Source organism: Eriocheir sinensis, chromosome 34 (assembly GCF_024679095.1).
Source record: "Eriocheir sinensis breed Jianghai 21 chromosome 34, ASM2467909v1, whole genome shotgun sequence".
In the NCBI taxonomy this organism is placed as follows: domain Eukaryota; kingdom Metazoa; phylum Arthropoda; class Malacostraca; order Decapoda; family Varunidae; genus Eriocheir; species Eriocheir sinensis.
Window position 1 is genome coordinate 8,580,233 of NC_066542.1, and position 21,551 is coordinate 8,601,783.

Genomic DNA, 21,551 nt, shown 5'->3' on the forward strand with positions numbered 1-21,551 from the left:
GAGTCTTTCCTCGTATGGCAAGTTTCTCAACCCCTGAATCATCTTAGTCATCCTCCTCTGCACCGATTCTAACATTTTGATATCCATTCTATAGTAGGGTGACCAGAACTGAACCGCATAGTCAAGATGAGGTCTAACTAATGCTAAATATAGTTTGAGGAAGACTTCAGGCTTCTGTTGCTTACGCTCCTTGAAATAAATCCCAGTACCCTATTAGCTCGATTTCTAGCTTGAATGCATTGTGCCCTTGGACGGAGATCAGAGCTCACTAAGACCCTAAATCCCTCTCGCACCCAGACCTACTTATGAGAGTGTCATTTAAGCAATAGTTATGTGAGGGTTGTTCCTACCTACACTCAGAATACTGCACTTCCCTACATTGAACTCCATCTGCCATTTATCCAGATCATATAATCTGTTGAGTTCACCTTGGAGAATACTAGCGTCCTGATCCGACTCAATTACTCTACCGATCTTGGTATCATCTGCAAATTTACTAACATCACTACTAATTCCTGTGTCTAAGTCATTGATAGAAATAATAAACAAAAGTGGCCCTAATACCGAACCTTGTGGGACCCCACTGTAACACATCCCCAGTCAGATCTTTTACCATTGATTTGCACTCTTTGCTTCCTATTGCTAAGCCACGCCTTGACCCAGTTCAAAACTTTACCTCTACTCCGTGAGCCTGTAATTTAAGCAACAGTCGTTGGTGAGCAACTTTGTCAAACGCTTTACTAAAATCAAGATAGATTACATCATAATTTTCATCTCTGCCAACCTCCTCAAAAACTTTATTGTAGAAGTACACGAGATTGGTGAGGCATGACCTACCTTTTGTGAACACATGCTGCGAGTCGTGAATTAAGCGATGTTTCTCTAAATGCTCCTGAATGTTCCTGGCTATTATGGACTCCAGCATCTTCCCTATAACCGATGTTAAGCTAATTGGGCGATAGTTTGAAGCAACTGACCTGTCCCCCTTTTTAAAAATCGGCGTCACATTAGCTACTTTCCATAGGCTCGGCACATAGCCAGTATTTACCGACATCTTAAAGATGTCGGATAGTGGGTCACTGATTATATCACCTAGCTCCTTTAATACCCTCGGAAATATCCCGTCAGGACCTGGCGACTTGTTCTTCTTAAGCTTATCTATCTCATCCTGAACTACTTGCCTGGTCATTATTATATCCTCAATTTATCGCCATCCCCGCCCTCGTACACCTGAACTCTTTCCGGTATAGTCGTTCGATCCTCCTGTGTGAATACTGAAAGGAAGTAGTCGTTCAACAATGTGCTCATATTTTCGTAATTTTCTACTAGCTCCCTGTGTTTGATTTCAGCGGTCCAATTTTCTCCCGTGTTTTTGTTCTATACATCTGAAAGAAGCCCTTAGGATTACTTTTCGCCTCATTTGCTACTTTGATCTCATAGTTCTTTTTTGCTATCCTGGTGTTTTTCTTAACTAATCTAGATAGTTCGACGTACCGGTCCCTGAGATGTGTTTCCCCATTCTTTATTTTCTGATAAATTCTCTTTAACCCAATCTCGTGTTTTAGTCCACGAGTCATCCACTTAGGATCATTGTTTTCTTTTCTAAGTGTTCGCTGTGGTATATGCTGTTCTTGCCCCTCTACTATTACTCTAACTAAATTATTGTAAGACATTTCTACCTGGTTCTCCTGGCTCTCCAATCCGCAGTTCTGGCCCTCATGAATCCCTAAATTATCCCAGTTTACCCCTTCAAGATGTCTTCGAAGCCCCTCGTAGTTTGCTCTTCTAAAATCTGGCACTAACACTGGGTTTGGATCGCGGGTTACCGCCCAGTCTAACCTAAAACGAACCGTTCTGTGATCACTATTTCCTAACTCTCCGCCCACCTCCAACTCACGTAGCAAGTTCCCATTATTGGTTAGGACTAAGTCTAATATGTTATCTCCTCTGGTAGGCTCAGTAACTACCTGCTTAAGGAAATTATCTTGTATAACTTCAAGAAAGTCCTCGGCTTCCAGGTCACCCACTAGATCTTCCCAGTCTATATTCCTATAATTAAAGTCCCCATTACGCAGACATTTCTACTCATACTGCCCTGCCAATCTCCTATAGTAATATACTCGTGTCCTGCCTGTTAAGGTTGGGTGGCCTGTATATAACTCCTAGAGTTAGTTTTTCTTTCCCTTTGTAAACGTCCACCCAAACTGATTCTGAATCCATGTTAGTTTTGACTGAGTTGTTAACTAAACATTTAAGTGGGTCTTTAACATATAGCGCAACTCCACCTCCCTTTCTGCCCCTTCTGTCTTTGTGAAACATCTGATAACCCGTTATTTCAAATTCTGACCTAAAATTTCTATTAGCAAAGTCTATCCATGTCTCAGTGATCGCTATTATGTCAAAATTTTCTGAACAAGCTTCACCCCTTAGTAAGTCTATCTTGTTTCTGAGGCTCCTGCTGTTAGTATAGAAGATTCTTAGCCCGTCCTCTGTTACTCCTCTAGAATTACTTCTAAGCTGCCTGGTTATATTATGAGCTAGATGTCCCCTCCCATTACTCCTCCCATTGCTCCTCCCCCCCTCGCCTATACTAAAAAATCCCTCAGGGTACCAAGTGCTCGCTCAAGGGAGTCTGAGAGAGCCTCAACACCCTTGAACGTCAAGTGTATCCCGTCACGGGCGTAGAGGGCGTCGTTGCCAAAGAAGAGGTCCCAATTGTCGACGAACAGCCACCCATTGCGCTCGCAGTGCTCAGCAAGTCTGCTGTTCACTGCTATCGCCCTGGACAGCCATCCATCGCCAACGCCCCTCCTTGGCAGGACGCCACACACTACTGGTGACCCACCAGCGTCACGTATCCTGCCTAACAATTCTCTAAAACGCCTGAGAAGGTCCTCGCTTGGCACACGAGAAACGTCGTTTCCGCCACAGCTGAGAAAGACAATGGGGTTCGATCCCTCGCTTGCCATACACGCCTCAATCCTGTCTGATATATGGCCCACCCTGCCCTGGGAACACACCTCGTCCTGTTCTTATCCTTGGAGCAAAAATACCTGTCAACATAACGAACCTGACTATCACCAACAACAAGAACCCGACGGTCGGAAGGGGGGCCAGGAGGGGTGGGTGAAGGGGGGAGGGGAGAGCGGGAAGGGAGGGGAGGGACCTGCTGTGAAGAACGAGGAGAAATTGTGGAAGAGGTGGAAGGTGGAAAAGGGGAGGAGGAGGAGGAAGAGGAAGAAGGAGAAAGGGAGGGTGAGGTGGTGGAGGGAGGAATGGACGAGGAGAGGGAGGAGGAAGAGGGGGAAAGGGAAGGTAAGGGACAGGTGTTGGAGGGAGGGACGAGCGAGGAGGCGGAGGACAAGGAGGAGAAAGAGGGAGAGGAGGAGGAGGAGGGGGAGGGTGGGCGGGAAGTGGGGGGAGGGGGGACGGAAGAGGGAGGTGAGGAATTTGAGTCGGAGGAGGAGGAGGTGGAGGAGGAGGAGGAGGAGGAGGAGGAGGAAGGAGGAGTAGGTGAAAGGGAGAGGAGGTGGGGGAGGGAGGGACGGACGAGGAGAGGGAGGAGGAAGAGGGGGAAGGGGAAGGTGAAGGACAGGTGGGAGGGAGGGACGAGTGAAGAGGCGGAGGAGTAGGAGGAGGAAGAGGGCGAGGAGGAGGAGGAGGAGGTGGGGGGAGAGGGGAGAGGGGGACGGAGGAGGAAGGCGAGGAGGAGGAGGAAGAGGAGGAAGAAGAGGAAGAAGAGGAGAAGGAGGGTGGGAAGGGGAGATCGGAGATGGTCGAGGAGGAGGAGGAGGAGGATGGGAGGGGCTGTGTGGTTGAAGGCCAGACTAGAGGGGAGGAGGACGAGGAAGAAGAGGAATAGGAGGGGGAGGAGGACTAGGAAGAAGAGGAAGAGGAAGGGGAGGAGGAGGAGGCGGGGCTTGTTTCTGCTGCACTAACCAGTAAGTGTACCTGAGCGGCGAGAGTCGTAACCCTATTCTCTAACTCTATGATCCTCTGATCATCCTTCTGAGTCTTAACGCAGAACCTACAAACGTCCTTGGAAAGAAAGTACTGCTTGGCCATGCGAAGGCCACACCCAGAACAACGCTTGAGGGACGTCATGGTGAAGATATGGGCGAGGCAAGACGGAAACAATTAGGCGCGTTAAGACGATAACAAAGTACGCAGCTGCGGTGAGGTCGTCAGGTCAAAAATGTGTATCTAGGAAAACAAACCAACAGCTGCTGTGAGGTCGTCAGGTCAAAAATGTGTATCTAGGAAAACAAACCAACAGCTGCGGTGAGGTCGTCAGGTCAAAAATGTGTATCTAGGAAAACAAACCAACAGCTGCTGTGAGGTCGCAGTCAGGTCAATTCCCCGGGGAAAAGGGTGTGTCTCGGGTAAAAAGGCGCGGTTATTTCTACCCACCAAGACAAAACATAGGCCAATATTAATATACTGAGAAATTATTAATATACTGAGAAATATTAATATACTGAGAAATAATTAATATACTGAGAACAATTAATATACTGAGGACAACGTGAAGAAAGGAAATACTGAATAACTAGACTTAAAAAAAAAATACTCCACCAGGCCACGGATTCATAACCACTCGCCAGCACCTGTGAATTTATAACTTTCCACAATTTCTGAAAGTAAAGTTCGTTCTGTTTCTTATTTGTTCGTCCCACAGTGATGGAGATTACAGGCTGAGCGTCGATAACTGAATGACAATCTAACACCAAGAATCACAGTTGTTGCTCTTTCCCCCAGCCCCTTTGAGACATGTAGTATTTGATCTCTGCTCCGTGGCGTCCTTAAGTGACATTGCTCGGACCATTAGTCAGGTAGAGACGCGGCCTTGGAAGTACACAAAGGGTATATCCCAACACGACCGAGCCCGCCGAGGAGGTTAATAGATTCAGAGCGGCCCAGACGAGGGGCTCCACGGGTTGTGTGTGGAAGGGAAAGACAATACCTTAGTTGGGCGCGAGCGTGTTTGTTCTGCAGCAGCGGGCGAGGAGGGATGACCCTACAAACCAGTGTTAAGCGACGAAGCAGAGGACTCGTGGGCCCAAAGATAGTTCTCCAGAGACTATCCGTGTGCCCTGAGCCGCCTGAGTGGAAGATAGTACTCCAGAGACTATCCGTGTGCCCTGAGCCGCCTGGGTGGAAGATAGTATTCCAGAGACTATCCGTGTGCCCTGAGCCGCCTGGGTGGATGTGTCGAGAGTTCAGGGTTATGCCCGTGAGGGAATAGTTGAGGAAACATTCTCTGGCTGCCATTACGTCCTGCTTAAAGGTGTGTGCCGACATATTGTGAATAGTTAAGCGATGGAAAAATTGTTGGACATGTGTGCTTATTAAACGGTCTTGTAATCGTCTCTTTATTCGTTATGATATTAAAGAAAAGTTGTCTCACCATTTGAAAAAGATTATTTGTGTGTGTGTGTGTGTGTGTGTGTGTGTGTGTGTGTGTGTGTGTGTGTGTCACTAATTGGAACAAAGCCTGGTCAGGAAACTTGTAACACCGTACAAACCAAAGACAACAGTGAAGAAGCAGGAGAAAACACACAAGACCAATCAGTCATTCCATCTTTCACCTCATCAGTCACCCAATCAGTCAGAATCAATCAGTGTCCGGGTCCACAACTTTACCTAATACCCTGCGTCCCTTCCTCTCTCGTCCCTTCTCCTCGCCTCTTCAATTCACAATGGCAGAGACGTTTCCAACAAAATAACACAACGGAGCAAATTCAGCGCAGCGCCAGCACGATTGCCTCTCTTCTCCCAAGTGCCTCAGTGTAAGTTCGGGAGGAGAGGGGAGAGGGAAAGGAGGATGAAGAGAAGGGGTAATTGGTTGCTGGGGGAAGGAGGTACACGGGGAGGGGACTTTAGGTCGTGTGGAAAGGGAAAGGGCGGCAGGTCCAAGAAGTCAATCTGAGGGAAGTGGAAAGTGAGTGTTTCATTGTCCAAACTACGTCCACTCTGGTAGTTTCCTTCCAAGTTCCCTTTCCAGATTGTCTCTCTCTCTCTCTCTCTCTCTCTCTCTCTCTCTCTCTCTCTCTCTCTCTCTCTCTCTCTCGCTCTCGGTCTCGTTCTCCTCCCTTTTGCCTTTCATTCGTTCAGTCCTTCCCTCCTCTCCATCCTTCCTTCTCCCCTTCATGCTGTTTGTTATTTCTATTCCTCCCCTCTGACAATTCTCTCCCACCGACTATTATTACTAGTTTCTGTGCTCTCACGCCCTCGCCCTTCTCCTAAGCCTCATCCTCCTTATACTTTCTAGTTCAACGCTTTCATCTCCCCATCCTCCGTCTCTCAGAAAAATACACTCGGCTTCATTTTCAACCTATTAAGAATTTCCTTTTATTTCGATTCAAACTCTTGCATCTAAAAAGGAGGTTCACTGCGCCCTCCTCCTCCTCCTCTCTCTCTTTCCCCACTTTCTCCCACTGCGTTTCTTTCTTTCCCTCCTCCATTGCCGCTTCCCATGACTTCCTTCCCACACTGCTACAAATCTTCTAACAAAACCATCCTTGCAAATACGTACAGAGTGCCTTGGATGAGTAGCCTGGAGAACAAAGCCCCATTTTGTCAACGCCGCCTCTCTCTCAACACACTCCCCAACACGCGTCTCCACCTCCTCCAGCCCACACCTTACTTTCCCAGCCTCAGCAAGCACTCACACACACACACACTCACACGCACCTGCATCTCCATAACACTTACCCGTTCTCGCGTGCCGCTCACTCCCCTCGCTTCCTTGAGTTCCTGGGAGTGGAATCCTTGTGCATTAAGAGTTGGTTTTCCTGAGATTAATGTTGCCTCCCGCGAACTTCTCCGTGTACCGCCATGACGACCCCTTCCTCCTTCCCTGGGTGGTGTGTATGTGTGTGTGTGTATGTGAGAGTACTTGAGAGAGGGAGAGGGAAAGAGAGAGAGAGTTGCTTCCCTCGAGTTCGTTTCCAATTCCCTTTGACTGCCATCATAAGCACCTTCCTTTTACTTTCCCTCTACATCCTCTTCTTTAGTGTTGGATTCCCCTCCGCTCCTGTGATCTCCTTATCTTCTTAATCCTTTTCTTCCTCCTGCCTCGTGTTTTCTCTTTCCTGTTTTCGGTTCTCCCATTTTTGTCCACTTTTTTCCATGTCTTCTTCCTTCTCCTTTTCTTGGTCTTCCTACACTTCCTTATTCTCGTTTTTCATTTTCCTCATTTCTTCCTTTGTTTTTTCCTTGTATTGTATTTTTTTCCGTATATTTTTTTTCCACCTTGTTCTCCTCGCATAGTCGTCGTCCTCCTCTTCCTCCACTTCTTTGTTTTCATTTTTTTCTTTTTTCCTTATTTTTCCCTCTTTCACTTCCTCCATTTATGTTCTTCCCTTTCTCTTTGCTTTCCACCTTGTTCTCCTCGCATAGTCGCCGTTCTCCTCTCCCTCCACTTCCTTATTCTCCTTTTTGTTCCCCTCTTCTCCTTCTCGTCTATCCGTATCTTCTTCCATCTCCTCTTTCTATTTGCTTTCTCATATCTTTTACTCTTCCTTATCATGCCTCAATATCTCCTTCGCTTCCTCCTGCTGCCTCTCTTTCCTTTTCCTCCGCCTCTTCTTCCCCTTCCTCTCTTTCCTTTTTACTTCGCCTCTTCTTCCTCTTCCTCCTCCTCTTTCTAGTTCTGCTCTCCCTCTCCCTCCATCGGCATCATGTGCGATCTACTTCTTCATATTTCCGTCCATGGCAGTGTTATGGCGCCCAGACAACGCCATTCATTATCCTTTTTACCTTCCTGGCGGACCCTCCCTTCCTGAGCCTGTTTCCCACCTCGTTTGGCGCCCGTGAGCGTGGCCTTCCGTCTGTTTGTCTGTCTGTCTTTTTCGTGATTGTGTAGAGGGATGTTTGTTTATCTATGACTGTTTGGTTTTCTGCTTAAATGGTTTTTTTTTTTCATTTTTTATTCACCTTTTTGTCTGTTTCCCTTTTTCTATGTGTACCTGGTCATCTGTTTTTTGTTTGTTTGTTTAGCTTGTTTTATCTATCTGGTTCCTCGTGTATATGTTTACCTACCTGACTTTAATTATACCTGGGTGACAGTCTACGTTTTCTCCATCTATCTGTCTCTCTCTACCTGTATATTAGTTTACCTGTTTACCTGTCTCATTTACCTGTTCATCTAACTCTTCTAACTCCTGCGTTGTCTGTGTACCTGCGTGTATCCATCTCTACATCCATCTTCCTCTAACGATATTCATGTATGCTTATTTTTCCACCTTTTTCGTATTTGTCTGTTCGTTCGTCCGGGTGTCTGTCTTCGTTCCTATTCATCTGCCAACCTGTCCGTCCGTCTGTCCCTCCGCCGTCAGTCACGAGTCTCGGGTGGAAAGAGGCGAGGGACCTTCTGTTTCTTGACTCTTTTCATCCTATTTCTGTCTGATCCAAGGCACGCCTGGTCTTGCATGTCTCAGGAAGGGAAGGAACTTTCTTTTTACTTCGGCTGTGTGTGGAAGGGGGGAGGGAGTGATGTGGAGGGAGGAGGGGAGAAGTTGGTGCGTGTGTGTGTGTGTGTGGGTGGGTGGGTGGGTGAGAGTGGCGTGTCGTCTACTCGTTTTTCAGATAATGTTTTTCCCCGGTTCTTCTCTGCTATGGCCTTGAGGAATGGCGCGGCGGCTGTTGTTGGATTGGCGGGAGAGGGTGAGAAAGACATGGCAATGGGGGTCAAAGGGGAGGGAGCGGAAAGTTAAGGAAAAGTAAAGGAAGGAGAGAATAGGGAGAACAGTGCAGGGAAGGAATGATGAAACGGATTGCATGGAGTTTGCAGAAGGGGTGTTAAAATGATGATTCCTGGAAGATGGGGAGAGAGAGAGAGAGAGAGAGAGAGAGAGAGAGAGAGAGAGAGAGAGAGAGAGAGAGAGAGAGAGAGAGAGAGAGAGAGAGAGAGAGAGATTAATGATTGAACTGTCATTGACTGAAGAAGGGGACTGCATTAAAAATAAGTGTTGGAGCAGGAGAAGGAGGAGAGAAGACGGAGAAAGTACGAAATGGGACGTTAAGAAGATAAAGGAAAGCCGAGAGTAAGAAAGGAGAGAGAGAGAGAGAGAGAGAGAGAGAGAGAGAGAGAGAGAGAGAGAGAGAGAGAGAGAGAGAGAGAGAGAGAGAGAGAGAGAGAGAGAGAGAGAGAGAGAGAGAGAGAGAGAGAGAGAGAGAGAGAGAGAGAGAGAGAGAGATACATACACAGTTTTCACTTCATCTGTTACGTCACACAAGAGTTATGTTACGGTTCACAAGCCTCGCCTGTTATTGGCTTCCCCTTCCCTCCCTTCCCTCTCTCGCCTCCATCCCTCCCACTCCTCCTTCCCTTTTTTTTCCTCTCCAACTCTCCATTTTTCTCTCCTTTATCTCTCTCACTATATTTTCCTCCCCTCGTCTTTACTTTCACTCCTCTCCGGTGGATGAAAACTGGAATTAAATATCACAGACGGAGAAAAGAAATCAGTCTGGCTGTGATGCGGGAAATCCTGGTATGTCCGTGTGAGCGAGAGAGGAAGTCCCGAACATGATGAAACGTGTTGAGGACCTAAAAACGATCTCGGAATGAAGAATGGGCCGGAAAATAGCGCGCATTGAGAGAGAGAGAGAGAGAGAGAGAGAGAGAGAGAGAGAGAGAGAGAGAGAGAGAGAGAGAGAGAGAGAGAGAGAGAGAGAGAGAGAGAGAGCCGCATATGGAGGGAACGACAGGGATAAACATAACAGGAACACATCACACGTTAATAAACCTTTGCCTTTTTCCGTGAACCTCCCTCATTCTCTCTCTCCCTCTCTCTCCCTCTCTCTCTTTCGCTCGCTCTAACTCTCTCGCTTTAAAGTCCCTTCCCCTCGCTCTCCCCAACTCGGCCGACCAAAGTTAAGCTCCCAGTAGTACGAAGGTAAACACACGAACGTTTTACTCGGCCAGACTGCAAACGAAATTCCCGACGTAGGAAGGCTTAACGCGGCGCTCCCTGTCTCCATTTTATCAGCTCTTCAGGGGGATAGGTGTGTATTATGTCCCCTGATGCTTTTATGGTGTTATGGGAAATCCGGCTAATAGGTGGGGGGGGGGGAGAGAGAGAGAGAGAGAGAGAGAGAGAGAGAGAGAGAGAGAGAGAGAGAGGGAGAGGGAGAGGGAAAAGGGAGAAGGGAGTCAGTCTATCAATTACTCAGATGATAAAGGAAAACGAAGAAGGAAAGAAAGAAAGAAAAGAACAGGTCTAGAGAGAGAGAGAGAGAGAGAGAGAGAGAGAGAGAGAGAGAGAGAGAGAGAGAGAGAGAGAGTTGTAATGCTGATTCAGGAAAGGTTCGTGATCCTCTTTAGCTGGGCTGGAGTGGGATTCGATAGGCCAGTGAGAGGCGGGCTCAGAAGGGTGCTGGAATCTGTTCGGAGAAGGTTTGGAGCCTCTTTTTACTTGAATACTCGGCGTCTGTGGATTTGATGCTTCTTTTTCTCTTTCTCTTTTCCTTCTATTCAAGTTGTTCGAGTTTGTGTTCTTTCTTTCCTGTTTCATTTTGTTTTTTCTTTATTCATCGAAGTTGTTGAGTGAGAGTTAGCATCAGTCGTTTCAAGAGTTAATATCGAGTGTGTGTATCGTATTTTTGAAGAACCTTATTTTCCGCTGTGTCTATCGAAGTTAATCTCTCAATTTAGTAAGGTAAGCATTATTACGATCCTCAGTCTCCTTAGCGTCTTTTATTTCCGAAGTCCTCTTTTGTGGATGTGTCTGAAGAGGGGAGGGGGATAGTTGTGCTGGAGTGGCCCTTTGCATAGAGAAAGAAGGGTGTGAAGGAGAGTTACGAGGAGGGGCTTGCGTCATAGCGTTGCTCGGAGCCACTCAGCATCGCCTGGAGAGTCATTGTTATTGCGGCAACTTGAGGCGGCGGGAGTTGGCGAAGAAAAATTGGACGGCATGTGTGTGGGGGAGACGGACGGGAAGGCGAGGGAAAGGAGGGTTCACGCTGTCTCTTTTCACCCCCTCCCTCTGTCTTTCTATGTATCTGTCTATCTATCTGTCTCCATTATTAACTTCGTGTGTGTGTGTGTGTGTGGGGGGGGGGGGGGACAGGAGGGTATTTGCTTTCTCTTTTCACTCACTCTCTCTATGTATCTGTCTATCTATCTATCTCCATTATTAACTTCAATTTCGTGTTCTTCTTCTCCTCCTTTCCCTACTCCACTTTCTTTTACTTCTCTTAATTCTATTTTTCCAACTTCTTTCTCTATTACATTAGCTTCCTTTATACTCAAGTTCTAACCATGCGTCGACTGCAGAAGAAGCGGAGTAACTTTTCATTTCTTGTAAGGCGATTGCGCTGTACCCAAACGTCCGGAACATCTATTTTCATATGTAGAAGTAGAAGAAAAAGTTCACTGTGAGAAAGAACCATAATCTGCCTCCATTTGTGGCTGAGAGAGAGAGAGAGAGAGAGAGAGAGAGAGAGAGAGAGAGAGAGAGAGAGAGAGAGAGAGAGAGAGAGAGAGAGAGAGAGAGAGAGAGAGAGAGAGAGAGAGAGAGAGAGAGAGAGAGAGAGAGAGAGAGAGTAATATAGACACTGCGCTTCATCGTCCGTTTCTCGAAGTGGTTATGTCGATCCGTTTCAGACTCGGGTAATTCCTTTTTGCGTGTTTGAGACTGAAGGAAAAAGCGCCGAAAACGAGTGAGGGCGAGGAAAGACACGGAGGTTTGCAGAAAGGAAAAGAAAAGGATAGAATGGAAGGAGAAAGTAATATCAGGAGGATGTTATTTTGGATGGTAATGACGTTAGGAAAGGAGAGGAAGAAGAAGAGGAGGAGGAGGAAGAGAAGGAAGAAGAAGGGGGAAAAGAGGAAGAAATGAAAGATGAGTGAAAAAGAGAAGGAAAAATGAAGATATAGGAGGAGAGAAGGAAAAGGAAAAAAAGGAACGAAAGAAAAATAGTAGACGAAGTTGAAGATGCTGACGAAGAAAAAGAAGAAAAAAAAGAGGAAGAAAAAAAAGATGATGGCAGGAAGGAAGAGTAGTAAGAGTAGTAAGAGGAGACGGAAGAACAAGATATATATTTTGTACAATGATAATGCTGATGGTGAGAGAGAAGAAGAGAAAGGAAGATCAGAAGAAAAAAGGAGAAAACGAGGAGCAGGAGAAAGATGATAATGAAGTGAACGACGGTAGATAATAAAGGAAGATAATTTAAAAGAAGAGGAAGTATAAAGAGAAAAGTTGGAAAAATAGAAGGAAGAGGAGATGTAAAAGAAAGTGGAGTAGGAGTAGGAGGAGGAGGATAAGAAGGAGAAGGAGAAGAAGGAGAAGTAGAAGAAGGAGAAGCAGAAGGAGAAGGAGAAGGAGAAGGAGAAGGAGGAGAGAGAGAGAGAGAGAGAGAGAGAGAGAGAGAGAGAGAGAGAGAGAGAGAGAGAGAGAGAGAGAGAGAGAGAGAGAGAGAGAGAGAGAGAGAGAGAGAGAGAGAGAGAGAGAGAGAGAGAGAGAGAGAGAGAGAGAGAGAGAGAGAGAGAGAGAGAGAGAGAGAGAGAGAGAGAGAGAGAGAGAGAGAGAGAGAGGATTAAGGAAATTTGAGAGGCAATAGGTGGAGGTGAAGGGAAGGGAGGAGGAAGAGGAAGAGGAAGAGGGAGAGAAGGAGTGAGATGGTGAGAGGCGGCGCAATGGCAATAAGTCTAATAAAGAAGAAATGTTCAGATGCCGGCGGGAGGTGAAGGAGGAAGAATATTAGTGCGTAGTAATATCAGACTGACGGTGGGGAAAGTAAACCTGGAGTGCGCAGCGGGAAAAAAAATTGAGAGCTTCAGGCTAAAAGAAAAAATACATCCATGATATTAACAGCACCGTTGCCAGATTGTCGTACTCAGAGCATAGTATTTACCGGTTTCTGACGCCTAACTATTGCCAAGAAACATCAGGAATTAACTATTTTAACGATGATTATAAGTGAATCTCCTTATTGGGGTCCACGAGACAGTTTTTGGGTCTGAAGTCGGTGAATATAAGAGGCTGAGTAAGACAATCTGGCAACTTTGATCAACAGACACAAAGGGGCATTTTCTGATCTGGTAATAATGTTGATGCACAGTGTATTATGAAATGGTTCTGTGTAATAAATATGAATCTTTCTTATAACCTTCCCCACGCGCATCTAGACTTCTTGTTCTCTGTTTCCCCTCCACAGAGACATGTCAGAGTTACAGTCCCACTTTGATGTTGACTTACTCTCCACGCTTCATGCCACTGATTACGAAGGCGTGGTTTATCGTTGTGGGTCCGCTTCATGTAGCTGTAGCAAAGTTTTTGTTGTCACCCATGCTACCTTTGATGCTTTTATGATTTATCTATCCTGTACTTTCATCATGTTTGTCACTTTGGAAGCTTTAGACAACTGTTATCCTATACCCCACTGGTGACGTTGTTCCCCCTCCTTGCGCTCCTACGGGTATGCAATGTTAACGTGACCCGGCTCTCCAAAGCTGTATTTCCTTCCTTTCCCATTTCATTCTATGCCTGAACCTACTCCTGCTTCATTTTCTACCTTTATCTGTCCTGCTTTGGGAGGCGGAGATGTATAGGCTCATTCGCAAATAAGAAAATATTTGTACCCTATTTTCGCCTCCATATACATTACCTTCCTCTGCCTTGACACGTCCGAAAGCTGATGTAGATATTGTTTGGTGTTTCTGTTTGTTGCTGTGTGTGCTGCGTCGTGCTGTGGTTTGTGCAGTGGTCACTCTTATCTGTGTTTGTGTACCTTGATGTGCTTATAAGGTTAGTGTTCCCGTGAGTACCTGTGTGTTCTCTTGAGTTGCTGTTTCATATTGTACAGCGGTGGGTTGTTTCTGTCGAGGTGATTTACTGCGGCCTGTGTTTCCGTGAATTGCCGCCACTCGCCGCCGTGTTGCTGTAGATTGCCGGGAGAGTTTGCCGAGTTGTTGCGTGTTGAGTGCGTATTGTTGCCAGCTGTTGTGTGTGATTCGTTTTGTGTTTGGTCCTTGTGTTGCGATGTTCTGAGTGTGTTACTGATTTGTTACGTGCCATTACTTATTTTTTATTGGTTAATTTGTGTTGTTCATTTGCCGATTTGAACCAGTTTCCTGCTCTGTTAATTTGTGTAGTATTTGTATACTTTATTTAATTTATATTTTGAGGTATTTTCGCTTATGCATGTCACGGTGTTAAAGTGTTAGGAGCAATATTATCTTACTATATATAGAATGAATAGCTTCTGACAACTTAGATTAGGTTCCAAATCAAACAGTTTTTTTTATTTTTATATAAGTCCTAGTTTTGTGTAAAGGCGGGGTAACGGAAGAAACTGGAATGACTTATGGAGTTATTGAATGTTAAATAATGCCCGTGACCGAACAGATATAGACAAATAAACATAAACAAATTCAGAGACCATCTTTCACACACACACACACACACACACACACACACACACACACACACACACATAGGTACTTACCCACGACGGTTAGGTTGACGACAGCCGTGGTGGAGGGCGAGAGCTGGTAGTCCACCCTGCACGTGTACACGCCCTGGTCGCGGACGTGGGCGGGCTCCAGCACCAGCGTGGGCGGCTCCGAGGAGGGGATGAAGTGCGCCCTCCCGCCCAGCTCCCCCTCGTCCGCCCACCCGACGCCCGATGTGAACTCTCCCTCCCGGGCGTCATAGCTGTCGGGGATAACACTTTATTGCTCCCAGTTGTCGAGTCTTCCTACCCTCTCGCTACTATATCCCCCCTCACCACCACCACCACCACCACCACTACCACCACCACCACTACTACCGCCATCACCACCATCACCAGTTCCACCACCACGCCTCTCCCCAACGCTGCTACCACCATCAACACCATTACCACCACCAGCCCATTCCATATCCTCGCCGCTACGACCGCTACCAGCCTCCCCTATTCAGTCTTATCACCACCTACACCACCACCACCACCACCACCACCGACAACACAATCACTTCCTATTGTACCCGTTCCTCTCCACCATCACCACTACCCCTGCCCACCTCTTTCATACACCAGCACTACCACGGCCACCTTCTTCCTTGCCACCATAATAAGAGAACATAATCACCACCACCACCACAACCATCTGTAAGCGGCATTGTGATAGAGATGATAATGTTTGCTATGGAAATATATGAAGATTATAAACGAAATATTTCACATACATGGTTTTCAATGCACACTTTTATTACTATTCCTTCAGCTACGTATCATAAAAAGCTGTCCCGTTTATTTTTACTTCCATGATAAAGAAACACTTCCGTCATGTGAGGCTAATCCAGTTACTGAAGACATTACGCTTAACTTTAAATACCCCGCAAAGTGTCTCAACTTCCTCACCGCCGCACACTAACTCGCTCTCGTGTCACTCAGCGTCGCATTTCTTCTGTTTACATTACGCCACACCCTCACCTTGCCCCCGTCACGCCACACCTCTGCCGGCGTCACACTCCCGGACGACACACCGACCTCGATCCTTCAGCCGTCGAGCAGAAAACTCTATCACGCCACGAGAGCCAACCCGCGCCTCTACGTAAACAAAGGGGATAAAACATCACCCGGAAATAAAATAGAATTACTTTAAATAGAAAATGGGACGAGAGTTAGAAATACAGAGAGGGGAGTGATGCAACAGTAAGCCGAGAGAAAGAAAATGGAGGAACGTAAATAATGCGAAAAAGAAAACGAGCCATGAACGGATTCTGCGGAAAACATCTCTCGGGTGAATTTCGCTTTTTTTTTCCCCCGAGCTTTGGCAAGAATGGAGACTTGATTCATTTTTTTTTTCGCCGTCTCGAGTTTCATGGTCACGCACGAAAAACTTGTCTCCTCCACTTCCTCTTGTATCCACTTTTTTTTTTCTTTTCAATCGGCAGCGGCGTCACTAAAACCGCCGAGGCTCCTGCAGACACACACCGCGCTCAGACTGAAACATAAACCGGGTAAATTCTCATCACCAGTCGCCTTTTACTGCTTCCTTCCAGAGCATGCAAATTCAACTCGTTACCTCCTTTTTCCGAGTCACCGAGTACGCCGCAGGGAGAAAGAAAGAAAGAAAGGAATTTGAGGACGAAAAGAAAAACAAAAACGTTCCAATGCATATGATTTTCTTGAGGATTTGAGGACGAAAAAAGCAACGTTCCAATGCATATGATTTTCTTGAGGATTCGTGAATTTGAGGACGAAAAACAAAAAACGATCCAATGCGTATTTTCTTGTGGACTCGAGGATTTGAGGAAGAAAAAACAAAAAAACGTTTCAATGCATATGATTTTCTTGAGGACTTGAGGGTGACAAAGAAAAAAAAAAAACGTTCCACTACATATGATTTTCTCTTCACTGCCATTTACAGCATTTACCAGACAATTCATATCCTGTAGTCTTGTCATCTGTGTTTTCCGAGTGAGTGGCGGCACTACACACCACTCGTACAAAGAAGAGGCCTAAGCGGCTAAGTACTCACTCTTACCAACTTCCCTTCAGTGCCCCTTTGAACCCATTCGATAGAGGAAAGAGCCTTGAGTAATAGCCTTAGCCTCCTTGAGTCTTATTAACATCTTCTCTTTAAGACTTTTCCCCAGCAAGATCATTCAAATCCTTTCCTTCACTTTTTTTTCTCGGAATCGGAGAATGCACCGAAGACATCACTCGAAAACTTCAGTACTGCCTTGAGTCTCACGAAGTCTTAATATCCCTTCCTTTTAACACTTACCTCGCTAGCCTACTCAACTCCCTCACGAATTCTTAATATCACTTTCTTGAACTGCTTCCCCTACTAGATCATTCAGCTCCCCTTAAGTATTACCTTCAGCCTCATGAATGCTTAATATCCCTTCCTTTAATAATTACCCCTCTAGACCATTCACCTCCACCTCTCTCTCGAAGCCATGACTAAGCTAGGGACGTCACTCAAAGGAAGAAGAAGCCTGAGTGTGCCTTGTCTCTCGCCTGGGTGCGGGTAAGAGTAATCCGCGGGGCTCCAATCACTGCCGACACCTGAGAGGCTTTGAGTGGCGCTATTGAATGTCATTGAGGGAAGCCCGATAGGTGAGGCCGGGATGGTGCCGGCGAACACCATCCCGCCCAGAGTGAATAGGAGGCAAGCCGTAACAATGCGGCGGAAGGTCCATTAAGGGAAAAAAAGCTAATACTGGAGGAAAGAAGGAGAAAAAGGAGGACTCGTGCAGAAAGAAAGAAAGGGAAGGAAACGGATCCATTGAGAGGAGGAGAGGGAGATGATACGGAAGGAAGACTGGTAGGTGGAAGAAAAGGCTCAGGAAAAGGAGGAGGAAGGGATTGAAGTGTGAAGAGACGAAATAGAGAAGGAAAGAGTTATAGTTGATAGTTGTAAGAAGAAAGGAGGAGAAGAGACACGTGAGGTAAAATGAAAATCAAGCCATAAATGAAAAGGAGTTTAGGAAGGAGCGTGATGTGGAATTTTCAATTGATTTTCCTCCATCATCGTAAAAGACTCCTTACGTTCTTATGGTCTTATTAATCAAAATACATATCCTCTGGTCTTTCCCAATCACATAATCAATTTCTACTGACTTGTTACCTCTCAACCCACCCTCGAACTCGGTAATCTACGTCAATTTCTTTACGCTAAATCTTCTCCATTATCGCCCTTACAGACTCCACCATCACGCCTCACAATCACATCCTCACGATTACAAACACGCCTTCATAGATAACTCATAGTTCTTCGTCATATCGGTCCTTTTCTCCTTTGTCATATGTACAGTCGGCTATAGAGAGTAGTGACACACTGTTCAGTAAGTTTCGTTCAGAAAGCGACATCTGGCAACCCCTCCACGCGACATGAAAATTATTATATCCTATCGAAATCGTACTGTTGTGGTGATCGGTGGTCACAGGTGCACTCTACATAATTTTAAGATAGATATTTATCAAAAGTGCCCGTCGCTAACGCTTAATAAATATTTTTTCTTTATTCTCTGTCGCTACATTTTGACACGAGCTTTTAGTTTCGTTCAAATTTAGTCAAGAGCAATTCTAAGTTGTTTATCAAACTATGATACATTTAAAAATATACTGCACTTATTAAGGGAGATTGTTATGCCTTTTGACTTAAAAAATAAATCCCTGACAGCCAAAATCTTGTTCTTTATTAAAAAAAATATATACGTAATAATAGGTTATAAACGTTCACATGATGGCGTCGTCGACCGCGGGCTTTTCTACCCTCGCGGTCAACACACACACACACGTACACACACACACACACACACACACACACACACACACACACACACACACTCACGTATTTATACTTCGATATTACGTAATCTTCACGGAGAAATGATTTTAGATTTTTGATGATCTGAATTGTCTTTGAGGCTTTATAGTGACCGGGATTAAGACTGCGAGTTAAACAGACCCTCAAGCCTATTTGCTGTTTGATGGTAAGGAGCATTAGTCACTGCCTGCCTCTGTGAAGGACAGCATTGCACGCGGTATTTTCAAAGTTTAATAAGAAAAAGTGTTTCAGACTGTTCGTGATGTTTTACCTCGTCATCATCATCATCATCATGTAGAAGACATTCGTTATCGCATTTCTAAATTGAATTCATGTAAACTGGTATATTTCTAACCACATTATATCATAATATAATATAATATTATACAACATTATAATTTTACGGTCACACACACACTGTACGCACTGATACGCGTCACTAACATCACCAGTGAATGCGCCACCGTGGTATAGTTGCCAGATACCGCCACCAGGCTAAACATTCTGAAAACCGTGACACTACTCTCTATCGTCGACTGTACACGCCTGCTCACCGGACGTGCCGTGGAGGTATAAGGTCCTGTGGGCTGTTAGGGCAAGGCACACTGTTGCTTGTCGTCACTCGGGCGGGATCAAAGGTGTATCTTGAGCCACCCGACGCCTCATTATGCCGGCAAGAGCTTGGGGCGGGTGTATGAAGGAGGAATTAGCAAGGCAGAAAGACGGAGGCTGGAGGGAAGGTATTAAGTGAAGGGTTTAAGGGAGAGGAGCATTTAGCAGAGTACAGAGAGAGAGAGAGAGAGAGAGAGAGAGAGAGAGAGAGAGAGAGAGAGAGAGAGAGAGAGGGAGAGGGAGAGATGGACGTATGCTGGAGTCCTTTCAAGTCACCCTTTACCTCAAGAAAATAATGTAATCCAGGGGTAAGCTTGTCGTTAGTCGCCCCCGTACTCAGTTGGTGTTATGTCCGCGCTGTCTGTTAATTAAAGTAAATCTATCATGTCATGCCGCGCTGTTAATTAAAGGTGAAAACTTGTTCAGTCCATAACATCATCAGAAAAGTATATTTGTTGCGGGCAGTGTCATCAACCTTTGTTACAACTGTTTACGCTTTGTCCGGAATTTATTATCAGAAGCAAAGTGTTTACCTGCCGGAATATTCGTAAGCTCCTTAATTTTGCGACACTCGGCTTTCTGTGAGGCACCGCTCCTCCTCAAGAACAAAGGCAGCTTAGTGAGAGTTTCTTCCTCCGGCTTAGTGCACAAATAAGGGGATTGTCTCTTACTCCTACGCTCAACACCCCAAGATTCTATAAATTTTTCTTTTCTTAAGGGCTGCCTCTAGCGCCCGTAGGCTTTCTTCAGGGGTCTCTTCGGATACCCCAGCCCGATAGTGGCGCAGGCGAATTTAATTTATAGTGGCTGCCGTGATGTATGATGCTGCCTCCCGGTGCTCCAGTTTAACAAAATCGCTGAAGTTCGGGTCAACTGAAGATCTGGGCAGCATGTAGGTAATCTCCCGCTCATCAAATACATGGAAAACAGTGAGCGCATGTATAAAGGAAGTGACCTGGTTACTCGCGCGTTTTTTATTTACTAGAATCATCGAAGAACTTCTTGCTGTACATTTTGGATACCTTTAATATCTGAACACACTTTTGACTATAATGATAACTTCCATCGGTCATATCAGTTAAAGATAGCGGCGTGGGGTAGTCAACGCGTGTGTGGGGGCTTGATAAAGTTAGGAGTAAGTTCCTGCGTTATTTCATTGGGAAGCAAAAGTAAGCACGATGAAGCAAAAGGCATGAAAAAAAAACCCAAAGAAAAGTGCACAAAAAGGTGAGGTGGACGCAGGAACTTCAAGCAGAGAGACACACGTGAAAAACAAAAGCAAGTTAACGCACTGGACTGAAAAGGAAATATGGAAAACAGAGTGGAAGAAAAAGTCGGAAAATAAGAAATTTCCCCGAGGAGGATAAAAAAAGAAGGATGTGAGCAGAAGGGAAGAGTGAGGACCAGCTGGAAAACGAGAAAGAAAGGAAGAGACGAACGAGGGTAAGGTGGAGGAGGTAGAAGAAGGAAGAGAGGAAGAAAGAGAGAGAGAGAGAGAGAGAGAGAGAGAGAGAGAGAGAGAGAGAGAGAGAGAGAGAGAGAGAGAGAGAGAGAGAGAGAGAGAGAGAGAGAGAGAGAGAGAGAGAGAGAGAGAGACACACACACACACACACACACACACACACACACACACACACACACACACACATGAAGCGGAAACCCAACGGTGACACTTTCCTTTTGTTCACTCAGGAAACCCAATAATTAGTTCGTTCTCGTGTTCTTTGTGTGGATCAGCCCCCGCCACCTCCACTCAGGCCTCCCCCTCTCTCCCCTTCCCTCCTCCTCCACAAACACACCCTCCCTCTCCCCCGTCCTCTCCTCTCCCTCGGTCACTTAACTCCCATCTTTTTTTTTTTTAAACCGGAGGAGACAGTGCAAGGGTGTAAAAAAACAATAATGAAAAAAAAAAAGCCCGCTATTTACTGTTTCTTTTATTTCTTCTCCCTTCAATCAGAGCATCCTCCCCTGTGGCCTCTGCTTAACACCCTTTCCTCCCTCTCTACCTGTTTCATTCTCCCTATTTTTCTCTTCCCCTTTCTTCTGTCTGCATCGTTTCTCCCTCTCCCTCCTTTCCCTTCTCTTCAGACGGCCTTTGAGTCTTCAGTTTCTCTCTCTCCTTAGGCTCTCTCCCGACCATCCTTCTCCTCTTTTCCCTTCTCCGGCCTCCACTCCGCATTCCATTTCCCTTATCTCTCCTTCTGGTCATCCTTCCTCCCTCCCACCCTTGCTCCCTGCCTCCATTCCTCTCTCTCTTCCTTCCTGCATTCTCTCCTTCCTCCCTCTTTCACCAGTTAAAATCTTTCCTATGCCTCAGTCTTTTTCTCTCCAATTCTTCCTTCCCTCCTTCCCTCCTTTTTCATCCTCCAGACCGTTCTCCTCCTCCTCTCTCCATTTTCTTTTGTCTTGCTTCTCGTATATATGTTTTTTATCTTTTCTTCCCCTCTGTATTCTCTCTACCTGCTTTTTCTTCTCCATCGCATCACAGTTTGCACAATTCCCATACTCTCTTCTGTTCCTTCGTTTTCTCTGTGTTTCTCTACGGCTTAACACTTTTACTTCGATGTTTTCTCCAGTGCTCTTCTTTTCCGACCTACTTTTTCACTTTACCACTTAATACACTCTTCTTCCCCTTCTCTTATCTTTCTCCACTTTACAACTTAACACA

General features: G+C 45.8%; 1 protein-coding gene across 1 annotated transcript in view; it reads right to left on the bottom strand.

Annotated features, from left to right (window-relative positions):
- Positions 1 to 21,551, bottom strand: part of LOC127007024 (uncharacterized) — a 112,519-nt gene that overhangs the window by 42,464 nt on the left and 48,504 nt on the right. The window contains exon 3 of the mRNA XM_050877504.1: positions 14,455 to 14,663. Within this exon, the coding sequence (XP_050733461.1) occupies positions 14,455 to 14,663 (209 nt within the window). The remainder of the gene's footprint in view (positions 1 to 14,454; positions 14,664 to 21,551) is intronic.